General features: G+C 46.3%; 1 protein-coding gene across 1 annotated transcript in view; it reads left to right on the forward strand.

Annotated features, from left to right (window-relative positions):
• LOC147084472 (NACHT, LRR and PYD domains-containing protein 12-like) overlaps window positions 1-22,659 on the forward strand; it is a 69,493-nt gene that overhangs the window by 37,633 nt on the left and 9,201 nt on the right. The window contains exons 4-6 of the mRNA XM_085979488.1: window positions 4,131-4,302; window positions 4,403-4,468; window positions 13,951-15,688. Coding sequence (XP_085835614.1) covers window positions 4,131-4,302; window positions 4,403-4,468; window positions 13,951-15,688 — 1,976 coding nt within the window. The remainder of the gene's footprint in view (window positions 1-4,130; window positions 4,303-4,402; window positions 4,469-13,950; window positions 15,689-22,659) is intronic.

Raw genomic sequence — 22,659 nt, forward strand, 5'->3', positions numbered from 1 at the left:
CCCTGTGCTCTTGGTGTGGGACGTCACTCCCCAGGGGGGAACATGAGGAAATTGAGATTTCTCAGTCTGTAATTACCTGCCCCTGTGCTCTTGGTGTGGGACGTCACTCCCCAGGGGGAACATGAGGAAATTGAGATTTCTCAGTCTGTAATTACCTGCCCCTGTGCGCTTGGTGTGGGACGTCACTCCCCAGGGGGAACATGAGGAAATTGAGATTTCTCAGTCTGTAATTACCTGCCTCTGTGCTCTTGGTGTGGGACGTCGCTCCCCAGGGGGAACATGAGGAAATTGAGATTTCTCTGTCTGTCATTTACCGTCCGCTCACTTTAATGGTTTGGTTTCTGCACCATTTTGTTCACGGAGTGAGTGACTGGGGGATGAATAGTGGTAGTTTTATATTTTTGTAATAGGCCAGATTTTGTGGTAGAAATAACGGCGGGGCTAACAGCATTTATCCACATTGGGCAGATGCATGGCAAATGCAGTATAATCACCCAAACTGTCCAAATCATACTGGAGTTTCTCTGCATTCTCCTCACAGCACACCCACCCACCCAGCTTTGTGTCATCTGCAAACTTGGAGATATTACATCTAGTTCCCTCGTCTAGATAACATATAATATATATATATACATATATACATATATATATATAAAAAGATCTGTTTATTCCAGCTCTTTGCTTCCTGTCTGCCAACCAGTTCTCTGTACAAGTCCTTGCCCCCAATCCCATGTGCTTTAACTTTACATGGTAGTCTCTTATGCAGGACCTTATCGAAAGCCTTCTGAAAGTCCAAATACACCACATCCACTGGTTTCCCTTATCTATTCTAACAGTTATATCCTCAAAAAATTCCAGTAGATTAGCCAAGCATGATTTACCTTTTGTAAATCCATGTTGACTTTGTCTGATCCTGTCACTGTTTACCAAGTGCGCTGCTATTACATCTTTTATAATGGACCCGAGCATTTTCCCCACGACCGATGTCAGGCTTACCGGTCTCTAATTCCCCATTTACTCTCTGCCACCCTTCTTAAATAGTGGGGTTGCATTAGCTATCCTCCGACACATGGGAACTGTTCCAGAGTCTATAGAATTTTGGAAGATGACCACTTCCTTAACTACACTAGGATGTAGATTATCAGGCCCTGGGGATTTATCGGCCTTCAATCCTGTCAATTTCCCTACAAATACTAATTTCATTCAGTTCCTCCCTCTCATTAGACCCTATGTTCCCCTGGGAGACATCTCTGTGAGGTTATTTGTGTCCTGCTTTGTGAAAACAGCACCAAAGTATGTATTTAATTGGTCAGCCATTTCTTTGTTCCCCATTATACATTCCCCTGATTCTGACTGCAAGGGGCCTACGCATGGATTCACCAATCTTTTTCTGTTCACATATCTATAGAAACTTTTACAATCAGTTTTTATGTTCCCTGAAAGCTTACTCTCCAATTCAATGTCCCCCCTCTCAATTAATCCCTTTGTCCTCCTTTGCTGAATCCTAAACTGCTCCCAATCCTCAGGTTTGCTACTTTTTCTGGTGAAATTATATGTCCTCTCCTTGGATCTTATGCTATCCCTAATTTCCCTTGTTAGCCATGGTTGAGTCACCTTATTTGTTTTATTTTTATGCCAAACAAGGATGAACAAATTCTGTAGTTCACACATGTGATCTTTAAATGTTTGCCATTGTCTCTCCACCATCAGCCCTTTAAGTAACGTTCCCCAATCCATCCTAGCCAAATCGTGCCTCATACCATCGTAGTTTCCTTTATTTATATTCAGGACCCTAGTCTCTGAGTCAACTACGTCACTGTCCATTTTAATGAAGAATTTTATCATATTATGATCGCTCCTCCCCAAGGGGCCTTGCACAACGAGGTTGCTAATTAATCGTTTCTCATTACATAATACCCAGTCTAAGATGGTCTGATTTCTAGTTGGTTCCACGACATATTGGTCCAGGAAACCATCCCGTATACACTCTAGGAATTCCTCCTCCACAGTATTGTTACTAGTTTGGTTAGCCCAATCTATATGTAGATTAAAGTCGCCCATGATAACTACTGTGCCCTTTTTGAACGCATCTCTAATTTCCTTTTTAATGCCATCCCCAACCTCAGCATTACTGTTTGGGGGCCTGTATACAACTCCCACTAACGTTTTCTGCCCCTTGGTATTTCTCTGCTCTGCCCATACAGATTCCACATCATCTGAGCTAATATCCTTCATTACTATTGTGTTAATCACCTCTTTAACCAGCAATGCTACCCCACCTCCTTTTCCTTTTTTCCTGTCCTTCCTGAATATTAAATACCCCTCGATGTTGAATTCCCAGTCTTGGTCACCTTGGAGCCATGTCTCCATAATCCCAATTATATCATATCTGTTTACATCTATTTGCGCAGCTAATTCATCCACCCTATTACGAATGCTCCTTGCATTAAGACACAATGCCTTCAGGCTTGATTTTTTAACACTCTTAGTCCTTTTAGAATTCTTATTTATTGTGGCCCTGTTTGATTTACACGCTTGATATCTCTGCTTTCCGCTTTTGCTTTTCTCCTTCCTGTCTTTTGTTTCTATCCTTGCTTCCCTTTCCTCTGTCTCCTTGCACAGGTTCCCAATCCCCTGTTATTTTAGATTACACCCTCCCCAACAGCAGTAGCAAACACTCCCTGTAGGACATCGGTTCCGGCCCCGCCCAGGTGCAAACCGTCCAGTTTGTACTGGTCCCACCTCCTCCAGAACCGGTTCCAATGTCCCAGGAATTTGAATCCCTCCCCCTTGCACCATTCCTCTAGCCACGTATTCATCTAAAATAACCTTTTATTTCTACTCTGACTAGCACGTGGCACTGGTAGCAATCCTGAGATAACTATCTTCTGAGGTCCTATTTTTAATTTACCTCCTAACTCCCTATATTCAGCTTTTAGGATCTCAATCTTTTTTTTACCTATATCGATGGTACCTCTATGCACCACGACAACTGGCTGTTCACCCTCCCCCTCCAGAATGGCCTGGATGGCTTTGCAGGGTTGACTGTGCTGGGTGTTCCTTCGTCGTGTCCGAATCCAATGCCGAAGCTGAGCGGTCTGCCCAGTTGTATTCTTCCGTATTTTACTTTGTAGAGGTTTACTAGGCCATTTCAGAGGCCATCACATTGGTGAAGGACTGGAGTCACGTATAGACCAGGCATAAAGGGCATTGGGTTTTATGACAATCTTTATTAATACCAGCTTTTTATTTCAAAATGTTTCAAATTTAAATTTGAATTCAAATTCATGAAACGTCCACGATGATATTTGAACCATTATCTCAGGATTACTCATCCAGTAACATAACCAACAGGCTATCGTTCTCGACATCTCATCATCTCTGTCCATTGTCTGATTGCACCTCTGTGAAGTGCCTTTCGACGCTTTCTTTTCTGCATTAAAGGTGTTCTATAAATGTAAGTTTTGATGATGAAAGTCCAGATTACACCAATCCCATTGCTGGATATCGGTTCCCGGTTACCGAGGTTTCATACCGGCAGCGGGTGTGTAAAATAACGGGTGTCAGACATTTCAATTACCGGGGGGGAAAGCGATTAGATTTTTCAGCATTATTTTTATTGGTCGATTCTCCGGCCCAACCCATCAACAGTGATTGTTTCGATTAGTCAGTGTAATTTCTCAGGCAGTTTTCTAGCTGTTTCTCTCACTTCAGATTCGTTCCTTCCCTGCCACTAGAGTTCTGACTCGCTGCTTTTTTTATTTCTCAGGAAATCAAAAACTGTGGCAGCAAATGTGAGAAACGCGTCTATCATATTGTCAGTCAGTGAACTGATGTCATGTTGGACACTGAAGGACAGAGACAAATAATCACATTAAAACTGCTGCAGATTCTCAGTGATTCCTCACTCTCTGAGAACTATAATTCACAAATTTCTTTGCCGTTAATGGCTGAATCAAGATATTTACAGAATATTCAGCCCATGTTCAGAATGGATCAGTACCTGACACAGTGACTGCTTCCTGTGCTCAACAACTGGGAGATCCCATCACTGAGCAGATACTTTCCTCTCATTCTCGGTGTTTATATTTCACTCAGCTCCTCGATATATTCATTGTTGTTCTTTACAGAAAGTCACTGAGCTCGTGGAGAAGGGAAACTGGGCAGAGAGTTCCAAACTTCTCCTAAATCTGGCGATGGAGAAAGGCTCTCAGGCCCGAAGGGTGATGTGGGAATCCTTTGTGAAAATGCGCCATGGGGTACCAAAGTTGGACAAAATACTGAAAGAAATGCAGGAACTTGGTACGGTAAACTCAGACACTGAATTCAAATTCAGATTCAAAGACGATTTTCTACAATATTACACAGATCTGATTTCATGAACGCTAATTGATTTATACAGGTTCTGATCCATTTGATTACATGAACATCGCACGAGGTTTATCCGAAGTACCCAGTCACCTGAGAGGTAAGTGATGAAATGGAGATTTCAAACCGCTTATTTCATTACAGAATCCAAATATTTGCTTGGAGCTGATTGTTTAAAGATTGTCAGAAACTGTGAATGAGAAGTTCAAAGACTAAGGAAATAGGATTGAACATTGGTTGGTTTCGTGATTAATCCACAAACGTTCTGCTTTGACTCAATTTACAAAAAGTGCCGATTTTTGAATTATTGTTAAATTTGCACATTTTGTATGCTACAGTTAATCCAACTGCACATTGCCTACACCTGGCAGGATCCTGATACACTGTGAGTTCCCATACACACCTGGCAGGATCGTGATACACTGTGAAACCCCATACACACCTGGCAGGATCCTGATACACTGTGAAACCCCATACACACCTGGCAGGAACCTGATACACTGTGAAACCCCATACACACCTGGCAGGATCCTGATACACTGTGAAACCCCAGACACACCTGGCAGGATCCTGACACACTGTGAAACCCCATACACACCTGGCAGGAACCTGATACACTGTGAGTTCCCATACACACCTGGCAGGATCCCGATACACGGTGAAACCCCATACACACCTGGCAGGATCCTGATACACTGTGAAACCCCACACACACCTGGCAGGATCCTGATACACTGTGAGTTCCCATACACACCTGGCAGGATCCCGATACACTGTGAAACCCCACACACACCTGGCAGGATCCTGATACACTGTGAAACCCCATACACACCTGGCAGGATCCTGATTCACTGTGAAACCCCATACACACCTGGCAGGATCCTGATACACTGTGAAACCCCATACACACCTGGCAGGTTCCTGATACACTGTGAAACCCCATACACACCTGGCAGGATCCTGATACACTGTGAAACCCCATACACACCTGGCAGGATCCTGATACAATGCGAAACCCCATACACACCTGGCAGGATCCTGATACACTGTGAAACCCCATACACACCTGGCAGGATCCTGATACACTGTGAAACCCCATACACACCTGGCAGGATCCTGATACACTGTGAAACGCCATACACACCTGGCAGGATCGTGATACACTGTGAAACCCCATACACACCTGGCAGGATCCTGATACACTGTGAAACCCCATACACACGTGGCAGGATCCTGATACACTGTGAAACCCCATACATACCTGGCAGGATCCTGATTCACTGTGAAACCCGATACACACCCGGCAGGATCCTGATACACTGTGAAACCCCATACACACCTGGCAGGATCCTGATACACTGTGAAACCCCATACACACCTGGCAGGATCCTGATACACTGTGAAATCCCATACACACCTGGCAGGATCCTGATACACTGTGAAACCCCATACACACCTGGCAGGATCATGATACACTGTGAAACCCCATACACACCCGGCAGGATCCTGATACACTGTGAAACCCCATACACACCTGGCAGGATCCTGATACACTGTGAAACCCGATACACACCTGGCAGGATCCTGATACACTGTGAAACCCGATACACACCTGGCAGGATCCTGATACACTGTGAAACCCCATACACACCTGGCAGGATCCTGATACACTGTGAAACCCCATACACACCCGGCAGGATCCTGATACACTGTGAAACCCCATACACACCTGGCAGGATCCTGATTCACTGTGAAACCCCATACATACCTGGCAGGATCCTGATACACTGTGAAACCCCATACACACCTGGCAGGATCCTGAAACACTGTGAAACCCCATACACACCTGGCAGGATCCTGATACACTGTGAAACCCCATACACGCCTGGCAGGATCCTGATACACTGTGAAACCCCATACACACCTGGCAGGATCCTGATACACTGTGAAACCCCATACACACCTGGCAGGATCCTGATACACTGTGAAACCCCATACACACCTGGCAGGATCCTGATACACTGTGAAACCCCATACACACCTGGCAGGATCCTGATACACTGTGAAACCCCATACACACCTGGCAGGATCCGGATACACTGTGAAACCCCATACATAACTGGCAGGATCCTGATACACTGTGAAACCCCATACACACCTGGCAGGATCCTGATACACTGTGAAACCCCATACACACCTGCCAGGATCCTGATACACTGAGAAACCCCATACACACCTGGCAGGAACCTGATACACTGTGAAGCCTCATACACACCTGCCAGGATCCTGATACACTGTGAAACCCCATACACACCTGGCAGGATCCTGATTCACTGTGAAACCCCATACACACCTGGCAGGATCCTGATACACAGTGAAACCCCATACACAGCAGGCAGGATCCTGATACACTGTGAAACCCCATACACACCTGGCAGGATCCTGATACACTGTGAAACACCATACACTCTGGGCAGGATCCTGATACACTGTGAAACCCCATACACACCTGGCAGGATCCTGATACACTGTGAAACCCCATACACACCTGGCAGGATCCTGATACATGTTGAAACCCCATACACACCTGGCAGGACCCTGATACACTGTGAAACCCCATACACACCTGGCAGGATCCTGATACACTGTGAAACCCCATACACACCTGGCAGGATCCTGATACACTGTGAAACCCCATACACACCTGGCAGGATCCTGATACACTGGAAAACCCCATACACACCTGGCAGGATCCTGATACACTGTGAGTTCCCATACACACCTGGCAGGATCCTGATATACTGTGAGTTCCCATACACACCTGGCAGGATCCTGATACACTGTGAAACCCCATGCACACCTGGCAGGATCCTGATACACTGTGAAACCCCATAAACACCTGGCAGGATCCTGATACATTGTGTAACCGCATACACACCTGGCAGGATCCTGATACACTGTGAAACCTCATACACACCTGGCAGGGTCCGGATACACTGTGTAACCCCATACACACCTGGCAGGATCCTGATACACTGTGAAACCCCATACACACCTGGCAGGATCCTGATACACTGTGAAACCCCATACACACCTGGCAGGATCCTGATACACTGTGCAACCCCATACACACCTGGCAGGAGCCTGATACTCTGTGAAACCCCATACACACCTGGCAGGATCCTGATGCACTGTGCAACCCCATACACACCTGGAAGGATCCTGATACACTGTGAAACCACATATACACCTGGCAGGATCATTGTACTGTGTGGAGCAGATGCCTTTGTGCCTGACGTGGAAGTTGTCCCTGCCCCTGTGCAGCTATTCAGCACAAACTGTTGTAAAAGTGGTGGAGAATTGGGAAAAGTTGATGCATTACCATTGTACATCACCTCATGAACGTGAGATACTGTTGGATCTAATCTGAGAAGATGTTCAGAGTTTCACACAATCAAACATTAACTGAGAAGGAACATGAGAAATAGGCCATGTTATGGGTGATTTGAAATTGCTTGGGCCGATTAAATCTGACAGTAAAACAGACAAACTATATTACCCTGATTTCACACAGAAACACAACCAATTGTCTCTTGTCCCCAATTACACTGCCCCTTAGTGTCCTCCCTGGTAACTGGTCTCCCGCTCCATTACCCTTTGGAGAAAAACATTACCCTGATTTCCCTTCTTAGTCCTGGCGTGTTAGAGTCAGTTTTCTCTTAATTAATTGTGCTCATTATGAATCTCATTCCGATATTAATTTTATGACTTACATTAGAAATTCTGATGAATTCATGACACACACAATCACCTTATTTCTCTCTTCACCTTCACCATTTCAATAATATTCTTCCTGTGATTAGAAGTGCACACACTACCTGCCAGGGTCTGACAGACTAACAGTGGAACTTTGGTACATTCACAGTCTGTCCCTCTCCCAGTGCCCGCACTAACCCAGATAACCTGCCCAGGACCTGACATACGAAAGGTGGAACTTCTGTCCATTCACAGTCTGTCCCTCTCCCAGTGTACACACTAACCCAGATAACCTGCCCACGGTCTGATACAGTAACAGTGCAAGTTCTGTCCATTCACAGTCTGTCCCTCTCCCAGTGCCCACACTAACCCAGATAACCTGCCCACGGTCTGATAAAGTAACAGAGCAAGTTCTGTCCATTCACAGTCTGTCCCTCTCCCAGTGTACACACTACCCCAGATAACCTGCCCACAGTCTGATACAGTAACAGTGCAAGTTCTGTCCATTCACAGTCTGTCCCTCTCCCAGTGTACACACTAACCCAGATAACCTGCCCACGGTCTGATACAGTAACAGTGCAAGTTCTGTCCATTCACAGTCTGTCCCTCTCCCAGTGTACACACTAACCCAGATAACCTGCCCACGGTCGGATACAGTAACAGTGCAAGTTCTGGCCATTCACAGTCTGTCCCTCTCCCAGTGTACACACTAACCCAGATAACCTGCCCACGGACTGATACAGTAATAGTGCAAGTTCTGTCCATTCACAGTCGGTCCCTCTCCCAGTGTACACACTAACCCAGATAACCTGCCCACGGTCTGATACAGTAACAGTGCAAGTTCTGTCCATTCACAGTCTGTCCCTCTCCCAGTGTACACACTAACCCAGATAACCTGCCCACGGTCTGATACAGTAACAGTGCAAGTTCTGTCCATTCACAGTCTGTCCCTCTCCCAGTGTACACACTAACCCAGATAACCTGCCCACGGTCTGATACAGTAACAGTGCAAGTTCTGACCATTCACAGTCTGTCCCTCTCCCAGTGTACACACTAACCCAGATAACCTGCCCACAGTCTGATACAGTAACAGTGCAAGTTCTGTCCATTCACAGTCTGCCCCTCTCCCAGGGTACACACTAACCCAGATAACCTGCCCACGGTCTGATACAGTAACAGTGCAAGTTCTGTCCATTCACAGTCTGTCCCTCTCCCAGTGTACACACTAACCCAGATAACCTGCCCACGGTCTGATACAGTAACAGTGCAAGTTCTGTCCATTCACAGTCTGTCCCTCCCCCAGTGTACACACTAACCCAGGTAACCTGCCCACACTCTGATACAGTAAAAGTGCTAGTTCTGTCCATTCACAGTCTGCCCCGCTCCCAGTGTACACACTAACCCAGATAACCTGCCCACGGTCTGATACAGTAACAGTGCTCGTTCTGTCCATTCACAGTCTGTCCCTCTCCCAGGGTACACACTTACCCAGATAACCTGCCCACGGTCTGATACAGTAACAGTGCAAGTTCTGTCCATTCACAGTCTGTCCCTCTCCCAGTGTACACACTAACCCAGATAACCTGCCCACGGTCTGATACAGTAACAGTGCAAGTTCTGTCCATTCACAGTCTGTCCCTCTCCCAGTGTACACACTAACCCAGATAATCTGCCCATGGTCTGATACAGTAACAGTGCAGGTTCTGTCCATTCACAGTCTGTCCCTCTCCCAGTGTACACACTAACCCAGATAACCTGCCCACGGTCTGATACAGTAACAGTGCAAGTTCTGTCCATTCACAGTCTGTCCCTCTCCCAGTGTACACACTAACCCAGATAACCTGCCCACGGTCTGATACAGTAACAGTACAAGTTCTGTCCATTCACAGTCTGTCCCTCTCCCAGTGTACACACTAACCCAGATAACCTGCCCACGGTCTGATACAGTAACAGTGCATGTTCTGTCCATTCACAGTCTGTCCCTCTCCCAGTGTACACACTAACCCAGATAACCTGCCCACGGTCGGATACAGGAACAGTGCAAGTTCTGGCCATTCACAGTCTGTCCCTCTCCCAGTGTACACACTTACCCAGATAACCTGCCCATGGACTGATACAGTAATAGTGCAAGTTCTGTCCATTCACAGTCGGTCCCTCTCCCAGTGTACACACTAACCCAGATAACCTGCCCACGGTCTGATACAGTAACAGTGCAAGTTCTGTCCATTCACAGTCTGTCCCTCTCCCAGTGTACACACTAACCCAGATAACCTGCCCACGGTCTGATACAGTAACAGTGCAAGTTCTGACCATTCACAGTCTGTCCCTCTCCCAGTGTACACACTAACCCAGATAACCTGCCCACAGTCTGATACAGTAACAGTGCAAGTTCTGTCCATTCACAGTCTGCCCCTCTCCCAGTGTACACACTAACCCAGATAACCTGCCCACGGTCTGATACAGTAACAGTGCAAGTTCTGTCCATTCACAGTCTGTCCCTCTCCCAGTGTACACACTAACCCAGATAACCTGCCCACGGTCTGATACAGTAACAGTGCAAGTTCTGTCCATTCACAGTCTGTCCCTCCCCCAGTGTACACACTAACCCAGGTAACCTGCCGACACTCTGATACAGTAAAAGTGCAAGTTCTGTCCATTCACAGTCTGCCCCGCTCCCAGTGTACACACTAACCCAGATAACCTGCCCACGGTCTGATACAGTAACAGTGCTCGTTCTGTCCATTCACAGTCTGTCCCTCTCCCAGGGTACACACTTACACAGATAACCTGCCCACGGTCTGATACAGTAACAGTGCAAGTTCTGTCCATTCACAGTCTGTCCCTCTCCCAGTGTACACACTAACCCAGATAACCTGCCCACGGTCTGATACAGTAACAGTGCAAGTTCTGTCCATTCACAGTCTGTCCCTCTCCCAGTGTACACACTAACCCAGATAATCTGCCCATGGTCTGATACAGTAACAGAGCAAGTTCTGTCCATTCACAGTCTGTCCCTCTCCCAGTGTACACACTACCCCAGATAACCTGCCCACGGTCTGATACAGTAACAGTGCAAGTTCTGTCCATTCACAGTCTGTCCCTCTCCCAGTGTACACACTAACCCAGATAACCTGCCCACGGTCTGATACAGTAACAGTGCATGTTCTGTCCATTCACAGTCTGTCCCTCTCCCAGTGTACACACTAACCCAGATAACCTGCCCACGGTCTGATACAGAAACAGTGCAAGTTCTGTCCATTCACAGTCTGTCCCTCTCCCAGTGTACACACTAACCCAGGTAACCTGCCGACACTCTGATACAGTAAAAGTGCATGTTCTGTCCATTCACAGTCTGTCCCTCTCCCAGTGTACACACTAACCCAGATAACCTGCCCACGGTCGGATACAGGAACAGTGCAAGTTCTGGCCATTCACAGTCTGTCCCTCTCCCAGTGTACACACTAACCCAGATAACCTGCCCACGGACTGATACAGTAATAGTGCAAGTTCTGTCCATTCACAGTCGGTCCCTCTCCCAGTGTACACACTAACCCAGATAACCTGCCCACGGTCTGATACAGTAACAGTGCAAGTTCTGACCATTCACAGTCTGTCCCTCTCCCAGTGTACACACTAACCCAGATAACCTGCCCACAGTCTGATACAGTAACAGTGCTCGTTCTGTCCATTCACAGTCTGTCCCTCTCCCAGGGTACACACTTACACAGATAACCTGCCCACGGTCTGATACAGTAACAGTGCAAGTTCTGTCCATTCACAGTCTGTCCCTCTCCCAGTGTACACACTAACCCAGATAACCTGCCCACGGTCTGATACAGTAACAGTGCAAGTTCTGTCCATTCACAGTCTGTCCCTCTCCCAGTGTACACACTAACCCAGATAATCTGCCCATGGTCTGATACAGTAACAGAGCAAGTTCTGTCCATTCACAGTCTGTCCCTCTCCCAGTGTACACACTACCCCAGATAACCTGCCCATGGTCTGATACAGTAACAGTGCAAGTTCTGTCCATTCACAGTCTGTCCCTCTCCCAGTGTACACACTAACCCAGATAACCTGCCCACGGTCTGATACAGTAACAGTGCATGTTCTGTCCATTCACAGTCTGTCCCTCTCCCAGTGTACACACTAACCCAGATAACCTGCCCACGGTCTGATACAGAAACAGTGCAAGTTCTGTCCATTCACAGTCTGTCCCTCTCCCAGTGTACACACTAACCCAGGTAACCTGCCGACACTCTGATACAGTAAAAGTGCAAGTTCTGTCCATTCACAGTCTGCCCCGCTCCCAGTGTACACACTAACCCAGATAACCTGCCCACGGTCTGATACAGTAACAGTGCTCGTTCTGTCCATTCACAGTCTGTCCCTCTCCCAGGGTACACACTTACACAGATAACCTGCCCACGGTCTGATACAGTAACAGTGCAAGTTCTGTCCATTCGCAGTCTGTCCCTCTCCCAGTGTACACACTAACCCAGATAACCTGCCCACGGTCTGATACAGTAACAGTGCAAGTTCTGTCCATTCACAGTCTGTCCCTCTCCCAGTGTACACACTAACCCAGATAATCTGCCCATGGTCTGATACAGTAACAGAGCAAGTTCTGTCCATTCACAGTCTGTCCCTCTCCCAGTGTACACACTACCCCAGATAACCTGCCCACGGTCTGATACAGTAACAGTGCAAGTTCTGTCCATTCACAGTCTGTCCCTCTCCCAGTGTACACACTAACCCAGATAACCTGCCCACGGTCTGATACAGTAACAGTGCATGTTCTGTCCATTCACAGTCTGTCCCTCTCCCAGTGTACACACTAACCCAGATAACCTGCCCACGGTCTGATACAGAAACAGTGCAAGTTCTGTCCATTCACAGTCTGTCCCTCTCCCAGTGTACACACTAACCCAGATAACCTGCCCACGGTCTGATACAGTAACAGTGCAAGTTCTGTCCATTCACAGTCTGTCCCTCTCCCAGTGTACACACTAACCCAGATAACCTGCCCAAGGTCTGATACATTAACAGTGCAAGTACTGTCCATTCACAGTCTGTCCCTCTCCCAGTGTACACACTAACCCAGATAACCTGCCCACGGTCTGATACAGTAACAGTGCAAGTTCTCTCCATTCACAGTCTGTCCCTCTCCCAGTGTACACACTAACCCAGATAACCTGCTCACGGTCTGATACAGTAACAGTGCAAGTTCTGTCCATTCACAGTCTGTCCCTCTCCCAGTGTACACACTAACACAGATAACCTGCCCACGGTCTGATACAGTAACAGTGCAAGTTCTGTCCATTCACAGTCTGTCCCTCTCCCAGTGTACACACTAACCCAGATAACCTGCCCACGGTCTGATACAGTAACGGCGGATCTTCTGCACATTGTCCCTCTCGGTGAGCGATCAATCCCGTTTTCCATTGCTGCAGAAGGGAAGCAACACTGACGGTTTCAGAGAACTTCTACTGTCGTAGAAACAGGATCATGTGTGGATTTGTAATGTGATTTCTAAAGCACAGGGCACGCCGGATAATATTAACCATCAGAGGGAAAATATCACCTTCATAGAAATCTCCATGTTCATGGAATATTACAATCAAGTGAGGATTTGAACCTTTTCTCGGCCATTGTTCACTTTCAAATGAGGTTTCCATTAACTGAGATTTAATTTCTACACGCACCTCTGTTGAAGCTGTGAATTAAACCTTGCAATATTTTACTGAACATTAAATAGTATTGAGAAATTGTTTTTTGTCAATAGAACTAACATTGTGAACCACTTTCTGTCTGTTCTAATTGAAGTTGTACAACAGAAACACAAGGAAACACTCCGGGTACAAACTGAAACACTGAGAGTGAACACGATCCTAATAAAGGAGAAGGTTAAGATTTTCCAGCTGGTTGATCGATACGCTGAACTAACGATCATTTCTACTGTTCGAGATCGGACACTTGTAGAACATGAACTGCTGGCACGAGGCCGAGACCATGAAGAGTGGAGAGAGCAACATCTCCGGGGAGAGCTGGAAAAAATCCGAACTGATCAATTGTTCCAGGGCTGTTTTTCCCAGAGAAAATCCAAATCTGGGAGTTCAGGAGCAGTGAGCGGCGTCCCGGGGATTGGAAAAACAACAATGGTACAAAAGATTGTTCATGACTGGGCCACTGGGAAAATATACCCACACTTTCAATTTGTTTTCAGTTTTAAATTCCGGGATTTGAACGCTATTAACTGTAGAATAAACCTGAGGAATCTGATACTGGATCTGTATCCTTACTTTGGGAATATTCTGGGAGAGCTCTGGAAGAACCCAGAGGGATTGCTGTTTATATTCGATGGTTTGGATGAATTCAAAGACAGCATCGATTTTGCTGACCATCGGAGAAATACTGAACCTCAGCACAGGTGCACAGATCCTGAAGACTGGTGTGAAGTGTCTGACATTGTGTACAGTTTAATACAGCACAAGCTGCTCCCAGGATGTTCAGTGCTAGTGACCAGCCGCCCCACTGCATTACATTTATTGGAAAAGGCTGAGATCAGTGTCTGGGCTGAAATCCTGGGATTTGTTGGTGAAGAACGGAAGGAATATTTCAACAAGTTTTTTGAAGATCAGACGGTGGCAGCAGCTGTTTTCAAACACGTGGAGGAGAACGACATCCTGTACACAATGTGCTACAACCCTTCCTACTGCTTGATCCTCGGTCTGTCACTGGGCCCCTTCTTTACACAAAGAGACAGGAATCAGCAGCGAGTTCCCAAGACCATCACCCAACTATATTCCTACTATATTTACAACATTCTGAAAAACCATGGCCGAGAGGTTGAAAGCCCTCGTGATGTGTTACTGAAGCTTGGTGAGATGGCCTTCACAGGAGTCTCCGAGAAGAAGATTGTGTTTAAAAATGGAGATTTGATCAAGTACAATCTGCAACCTTCCCAGTTCCTGTCTGGGTTCATGATGGAACTTCTGGAGAGAGATGATTCTGTCCAGAGCGTGGTGTACACATTCCCGCACCTCACCATCCAAGAGTTTGTAGCCGCACTCTCACAATTCCTGACTCCAGATCCCGGGGACATCCTGAAACTCCTCAGAAAAGCCCACAGCAAGGAAGATGGGCGATTTGAGATATTTCTCCGTTTTGCTGCTGGTCTCTCCTCCCCACAGGCAGCTCGGCCCCTGGAGTTGTTTCTGGGTCGATTTCTTCATCAAACAACCTGCCAAGTGATTGACTGGGTGAAGGAGAAGATTGAAGGACAGATTGGAAACACATGGAGTGAATCTGGTAAAAGGAACCTCCTGAACACATTCCACTACCTGTTTGAGTCTCAGAATAAAGCACTGGCTCGGACCACAGTGGGATCTGTGGAAACACTTACATTTAGTGGATTGACATTGACCCCGATTGACTGTGCGGTCCTGTCTCACACCATTGGACTCTGTGATACAATAAAAGACCTCGATCTACAGAACTGCTCCATTCAGTGTGAAGGACTCCAGCGGCTGGGACCCGTACTGCACAAATGCCGGGTGTTGAGGTAACTGTTTATTTGTCTCTAACTGTTGGGTGAATTGTAGAACAGTCACGGATTGTGTTGTTGCTCCGTAATGTAGGGAAACAAACAATTCAGTTAAACCAGAGAGAAGCAGATTCAACACAAATATGACCAATAATAAGAGGATCGGTCAGTAATTCCCCAAGGACTGGAGAATCTAAATTGGATCCTTGTGCACAAGTAGGGATTTTACAGTCTTTATCGTATCAGCAGATGCAGGTCACTGAGAGCCTGATAATTTAATTACAATAAATCATATTTAATGAGGCTGGACAGTGGAATGTAAACATAAAAAATAATCCGGCAGTAAAGATAATATTAATTTAAAATGTTTTCCACATCCACCATTTCAACTAGAAACAGGAAAGAAACCCGAGTTTAAATCACTAACAGTTCGATATTTACTCCAATACCGTGCAGGGTGTGTCCTGTCGAGGGGGTAGTTTCCTGGATTGGGAATATTGGCGAATTGGGAATACTTTCAGCTGTAAATGTTTACAATTATTCACAGTCCTGAACATTAAGTAAAGATTGATATTCAGGATCTTAAACCTGCCGGTGAAAGGTTCCAATCTAACCGGAGCACAGACACACACCGGCCAGCAGTGGGGCCTCGCACACAGCGGGTGGCTCCTGGGTAAACCGGGGGCAGTGAACCCGGGAATTCTCCATAAACCGCCCCATGTGTGTGAGGCCCCGCTTGGGGAGGGAACTTCCGAAAATTCCCCAAAAACTGTCGGGCCAGTTACCCTGAAATAAATGTAGAGCCAGTTTAATGGGAATAAAGTGAGCAGCAGTAGCCAACTTCCTGGCACCATGGGTGGGGTTCTGCTGCACAGGACGGGAGGAAAAAGAATGGGAGAGCTATAGTGATAGGGGATTCTATTGTAAGGGGAACAGATAGGCGTTTCTGCGGCCGCAAACAAGACTCCAGGATGGTATGTTGCTCCCCTGCTGCAAGGGTCAAGGATGTCTCCGAGCGGCTGCAGGGCATTCTGGATGGGGAGGGTGAACAGCCAATTGTCATGGTGAATATAGGGACCAACGATATAGGTATAAAAATGGGATGAGGTCCTAAAAGCTGAATATAGGGAGTTAGGAGGTAAATTAAAAAATAGAACTTCAAAAGTAATAATCTCAGGATTGCTACCAGTGCCACGTGCTAGTCAGAGTAGAAATAGAAGGATATTGCAAATGAATACGTGGCTAGAGGAATATGCAACGGGGAGGGATTCTAATTCCTGGGACATTGGAACGAGTTCTGGTGGAGGTGGGACCAGTACAAACTGGATGGTTTGCACCTGGGCAGGACTGGGACCAATGTTTTAGGGGGAGTGTTTGCTATTGCTGTTGGGGAGGGTTTAAACTAAAATGGCAGGGGGCTGGGAACCTGTGCAGGGAGACAGATGAAAGGGAAGCAAGCATAGAATCAAAAGACAGGAAGGAGAAAAGCAAATATGGAAGGCAGCGAAATCAAGAGTGTAAATCAAACAGGGCCACAGTAAATAATAATTCTAAAAGGGCTAAGAGGTTTAAAAAAACAAGCCTTAAGGCTTTGTGTCTTAATGCGAGGAGCATTTGTAATAAGGTGGATGAATTTGCTGCACAAATAGATGTAAACGGATATGATATAATTGGGATTACGGAGACTTGGCTGCAGGGTGACCAATGCTGGGAGTTCAACATCCAGGGGTCATAGATAGATTCATACAGCACAGAAAGATGCCCTTCGGCCCATCGCGTCTGTGCCGGCCATCAAGCCCTGTCTAATCTAATCCCACTTTCCAGCATTTGGTCCGTAGCCTTGTATGCTATGGCATTTCAAGTGCTCATCCAAATGCTTCTTGAATGTTCTGAGGGTTCCTGCCTCTACCACCCTTTCAGGCAGTGAGTTCTAGATTCCAACCACCCTCTGGGTGAAAAAGCTCTTCCTCAAATCCCCTCTAAACCTCCTGCCCCTTACCTTGAATCTATGCCCCCCTGTTATTGACCCCTCTACTAAGGGAGAAAGTTCCTTTCTAGCAACCTTATCTATGCCCCTCATTCAATATTCAGGAAGGACAGGCAAAAAGCAAAGGAGGTGGGGTAGCATTGCTGGTTAAAGAGGAGATTAACACAATAATGAGGAAGGATATCAGCTCTGATGATGTGGAATCTGTATGGGTAGAGCTGAGAAATACCAAGGGGCAGAAAACGTTAGCGGGATTTGTATACAGACCCCCAAACGGTAATGCTGAGGTTGGGGATGGCATTAAATGGGAAATCAGAGACATGTGCAATATGGGCACAACAGTTATCATGGGTGACTTTGATCTACTTTTAGATTGGGCTAACCAAATTAGTAACAATACTGTGGAGGAGGAATTCCTAGAGTGTATATGGGGTGGTTTCCTCGACCAATATGTTGAGGAACCAACCAGAGATCAGGCCATTTTAGACTGGGTATTAAGTAATGAGAAAGGATTAATTAGCAATCTTGTTGTGCGAGGCCCCTTGGGTCGGAGCGATCATTTTATGATAGAATTCTTCATTTAGATGGAGAGTGAAGTAGTTGACTCAGAGACTAGGGCCCTACGATAAAGGAAACTACGATGGTATGAGGCACGAGTTGGCTAGGATGGATTGGGGAACGTTACTTAAAGGGTGGATGTTGGATAGGCAATGGCAAACATTTAAAGATCGCATGGAGGAACTACAGAATTTGTTCATCCCTGTCTGGCATAAAAATAAAACAAAGAAGGTGGCACAACCGTGGTTAACCAGGGAAATTAGGGATAGCATAAGATCCAAGGGGAGGACATATAAATTGGCCAGAAAAATCAGCAACCTGAGGATTGGGAGCAGTTTAGGATTCAGCAAAGGAGGACAAAGGGATTAATTAAGAGGGGGAAAATAGAGTATGAGAGTAAGCTTGCGAGGAATATAAAAATTGACTGTAAAAGCTTCTATAGATATGTGAAGAGAAAAAAGATTATTGAAGTCAAGCGTAGGTCCCTTGCAGTCAGAATCAGGGGAATTTATATTGGGGAACAAAAAATGGTTGACCAATTAAATACATACTTTGCTTCTGTCTTCACAAAGGAGGACACAGATAACCTCCCAGAGATGTCAGGGAACATAGGGTCTGATGAAAGGGTGGAACTGAAAGAAATCAGTATTTGTAGGGAAATGGTGTTAGGGAAATTGATGTGACTGAATGCCGATAAATTCCCAGGGCCTGATAATCTACATCCTAGGGTACTTAAGGAAGTGGCCCTAGAAATAGTAGATGCATTGCTGATCATCTTCCAACATTCGATGGAATCTGGAACAGTACCCATGGATTGCAGGGTAGCTATTGTTACCCCACTATTCCAAGAAGGTGGTAGAGAGAAAACAAGGAATTATAGACCGGTAAGCCTGACATCGATAGTGCAGAAAATGCTCGAGTCCATTATAAAAGATGTAATAGCAGAGCACTTGGAAAACAGTGACAGGATCAGACAAAGTCAACATGGATTTACAAAAGGTAAATCATGCTTGACTAATCTATTGGAATTTTTGAAAATGCAACTGGTAAAATAGATACAGGAGAACCAGTGGATGTGGTGTATCTGGACTTTCAGAAGGCCTTCGATAAGGTCCCGCGTAAGAGATTAGCATGTAAAGTTAAGGCACATGGGATTGGGGGTAAGGTATTGACTTGGATACAGAACTGGTTGGCAGACAGAAAGCAAAGTGTTGGAATAAATGGGTCTTTTTGCGAATGGCAGGCAGTGACTAGTGGGGTACTGCAGGGATTGGTCCTTGGACCCCAGCTATTCACAATATATATTAATGATCTGGACAATGGAACTAGATGTAATATCTCCAAATTTGCAGATGACACAAAGCTGAGTGGGCGTGTGTGCTGTAAGGAGGATGTCGAGAAACTCCAGGATGATTTGGACATGTTGGGTGATTGGGCAGAAACATGGCAGATGCAATATAACGTGGATAAATGTGTGGTTATCCACTTTGGTGGCAACAACAGGAAGGCAGGTTATTATCTGAACGGCAATAGATTGGGAGAAGGGGAAGTGCAACAAGACCTGGTTGTCCTTGTGCACCAGTCGCTGAAGGTAAGCATGCAGGTGCAGCAGGCAGTTAAGAAGGCAAATGGTATGTTGGCCTTCGTAGCAAGAGGGTTCGAGTATAGGAACAAGGATGTCTTGCTGCAGTTGTACAGAGCCTTGGTGAGACCACATCTTGAGTATTGTGTGCAGTTTTGGTCGCCTTATCTGAGGAAGGATGTACTTGCCATGGAAGGAGTGCAGCGAAGATTCACCAGACTGATACCTGGGATGGCAGGAATGATGTATGAAGAGAGATTGGGTCGATTGGGCTTGTATTCGCTAGAGTTTAGAAGAATGAGAGGGGATCTCATTGAAACTTATAAAATTCTAACAGGACTAGACAGGCTAGATGCAGGAAGGATGTTCCCGATGGTCGGGGAGTCCAGAACCAGGGGTCACAGTCTAAGGATAAGGGGTAAGCCATTTAGGACAGAGATGGGGAGGAAGTTCTTCACCCAGAGAATGGTGAACCTGTGGAATTCTCTACCGCAGAAGGCAGTTGAGGCCAATCCATTAAATATATTCAAGAAGGAGTTAGATATATTTCTTAAGGCTAAAGGGATCAAGGGATTGGGGAGAAGGCAGGGACAGGGTACTGAGTTTGGATGATGAGCCATGATCTCATTGAATGTTGGAGCAGGCTCGAGGGGCTGAATGGCCTAATCCTGCTCCTATCTGCCATGTTTCTATGACTCCCCTCCCCTATCAACTTGGAGTACAGGGACATTTAAAACTTGTAACAGGACAGAATAAACTCTGTTGCTGCTATTGACAAACATTCAGTATAAGCCCACTGACTCCCACAGCTACCTGGAATACGCTTCCTCCCACCTCGCTTCCTGTAAGGACACTGGTCCATTCTCCCAGTTTTTCTGACGATGCCATGTTCCATACTATTGCATCTGACGTGTCATCCTTGGTCCTCAACCGAGGATTCCCCTCTACCGTGGCTGACACGGCTCTTGACCGTGTCCATTCTATTTCACGCACTTCCGGCCTCACCCCTTCCCATCCTACCCGGAACCACGATAGGGTTCCCCTTGTCTTCACCTTTCACCCCACCAGCCTCCGCATTCAATGGATCATCCTCCGCCATATCCGCCACGTCCAGTGTGATCCCACCACCAAACACATCTTCCCCTCACCTCCCCTTTCAGCATTCCAAAGGGACCGCTCCCTGCGCAGCACACTGGACCACTCCTCAATCACCCCCAACAACCCTTCCCCTTTGCCCGGCACCTTCCTGTGCAAGTGCAGGAAATGCAACACCTGCCCCTCATACCTCTTCGCTTCCCATTGTCCAGGACCCCAAACACCCCTTCCAGGAGAAACAGCGAATTATTTGTTGTACTTGCAATTTAGTATACTGTATTCGCTGCTCACGATGTGGTCTCCTCTATATTGGGGAGACCAAATGCAGATTGGGTGACCACTTGGCAGACCACCTCTGCTCAGACCGTAAGGGAGGCCCCGAGCTTCTGGTCGCCTGTCACTATTGTTAGATCCATGTGTTAATGGAGACACGGAGTGCAGGAGTTGATTTAACAAGTGTTTACTGAACAAAGTCTGGAGGTGAACTAACAACACAAGACGCTACACAGGCTTATATACCCGAGTGGTCACTACTGGTACTACGGTATACAGGGGCTTCAAAAACATAGTTCCTCTTAAAGGTACATACACTACAATTCCTCCCCTTTTAGATAAATAGTACATAACATTTTAAGTAATCATTAAATAACATTTTTACAAGAACAATAATATACACATTTGCTGAAGTTAATCAATTACAAATTCAGTCTCTCTGGAGGCTTCCTGACTCGGTCCAGAGAAAGCCTCTGTGGTGTAGTAGGTTCTTTTGGCAAGGTCGATTCGGCTTCAATGCCAGTGTCAGGTTCATCTGGTTCTAGTATCACCGGATCGGAGGTAGATACTATGGGTATCTCTGCTTCATCACTAGGCGTATAGAGTTGTGGTGTAGGTTGTCCTTTTTTGGATGACTCTATGATCTGGTCAGCATGGCACCTTATTATGCTTTTTCCAATGTCCACGGTATACATCAGCGGTCCTAGTCGTGTGCAAATAGTTCCAGGCTGCCATTTCTCGGTACGGTAGTCCCGGGCCAAAACTGGTTGACCTATCTGGAAGGTTCTAGTTGGCCTTTCATTCATGCTTTGAAATTGCTGGTTCTCTACGTCCCTTCTGACATTTGGCTTGACCAAATCCAGCCGGCATCTTAGTCTTCTATTGAAAAACATCATGGCGGGGGTTTGGTTTGTAACCACATGTGTTGCATTCCTGTACGCAAACAAGTTGTAGATTTATGTCTTCATTACCCATGGCCTTTATGGCCTTCTTGAAGGTCTGGAGAAACCTTTCAGCCAATCCATTGGTGGCGGGATGGTATGGGGCGGACATGTAGTGTTTAACCCCATTGTTTTTTAAGAACTTCCTGAATACTTCGGATACAAATTGCGGTCCATTATCAGAACAGATCTGTTCAGGCAGCCCATTCCTGGCGAATATGGTCCTTAATACTGTGATGGTTTTTTCCGTGGTGGTGGAGGACATCTTTATTACCTCCAGCCACTTGGAGTGTGCATCCACCGCGATTAAGAACATTGAGTCCATAAATGGACCAGCAAAGTCGATATGTACCCTTTGCCATGGAGATGAGGATGTAGAGGGGCTTGTGGTGGGGCGTTTTGGATCTTCTGGCATCCTAGACAGCTCTTGGTCATTTCTTCGATGTCTCCATCGATACCTGGCCATCACACAAACGCTCTGGCTAAGTTCTTCATTTTCACTCCACCCAGATGTCCCTCGTGAAGCTCCTTTAGCACTCTATCCTTGAGTTTG

Source organism: Somniosus microcephalus, unplaced genomic scaffold, assembly GCF_052327205.1.
Source record: "Somniosus microcephalus isolate GS21.2 unplaced genomic scaffold, FLI_Smic_1.0 unresolved_chr9, whole genome shotgun sequence".
NCBI lineage: Eukaryota > Metazoa > Chordata > Chondrichthyes > Squaliformes > Somniosidae > Somniosus > Somniosus microcephalus.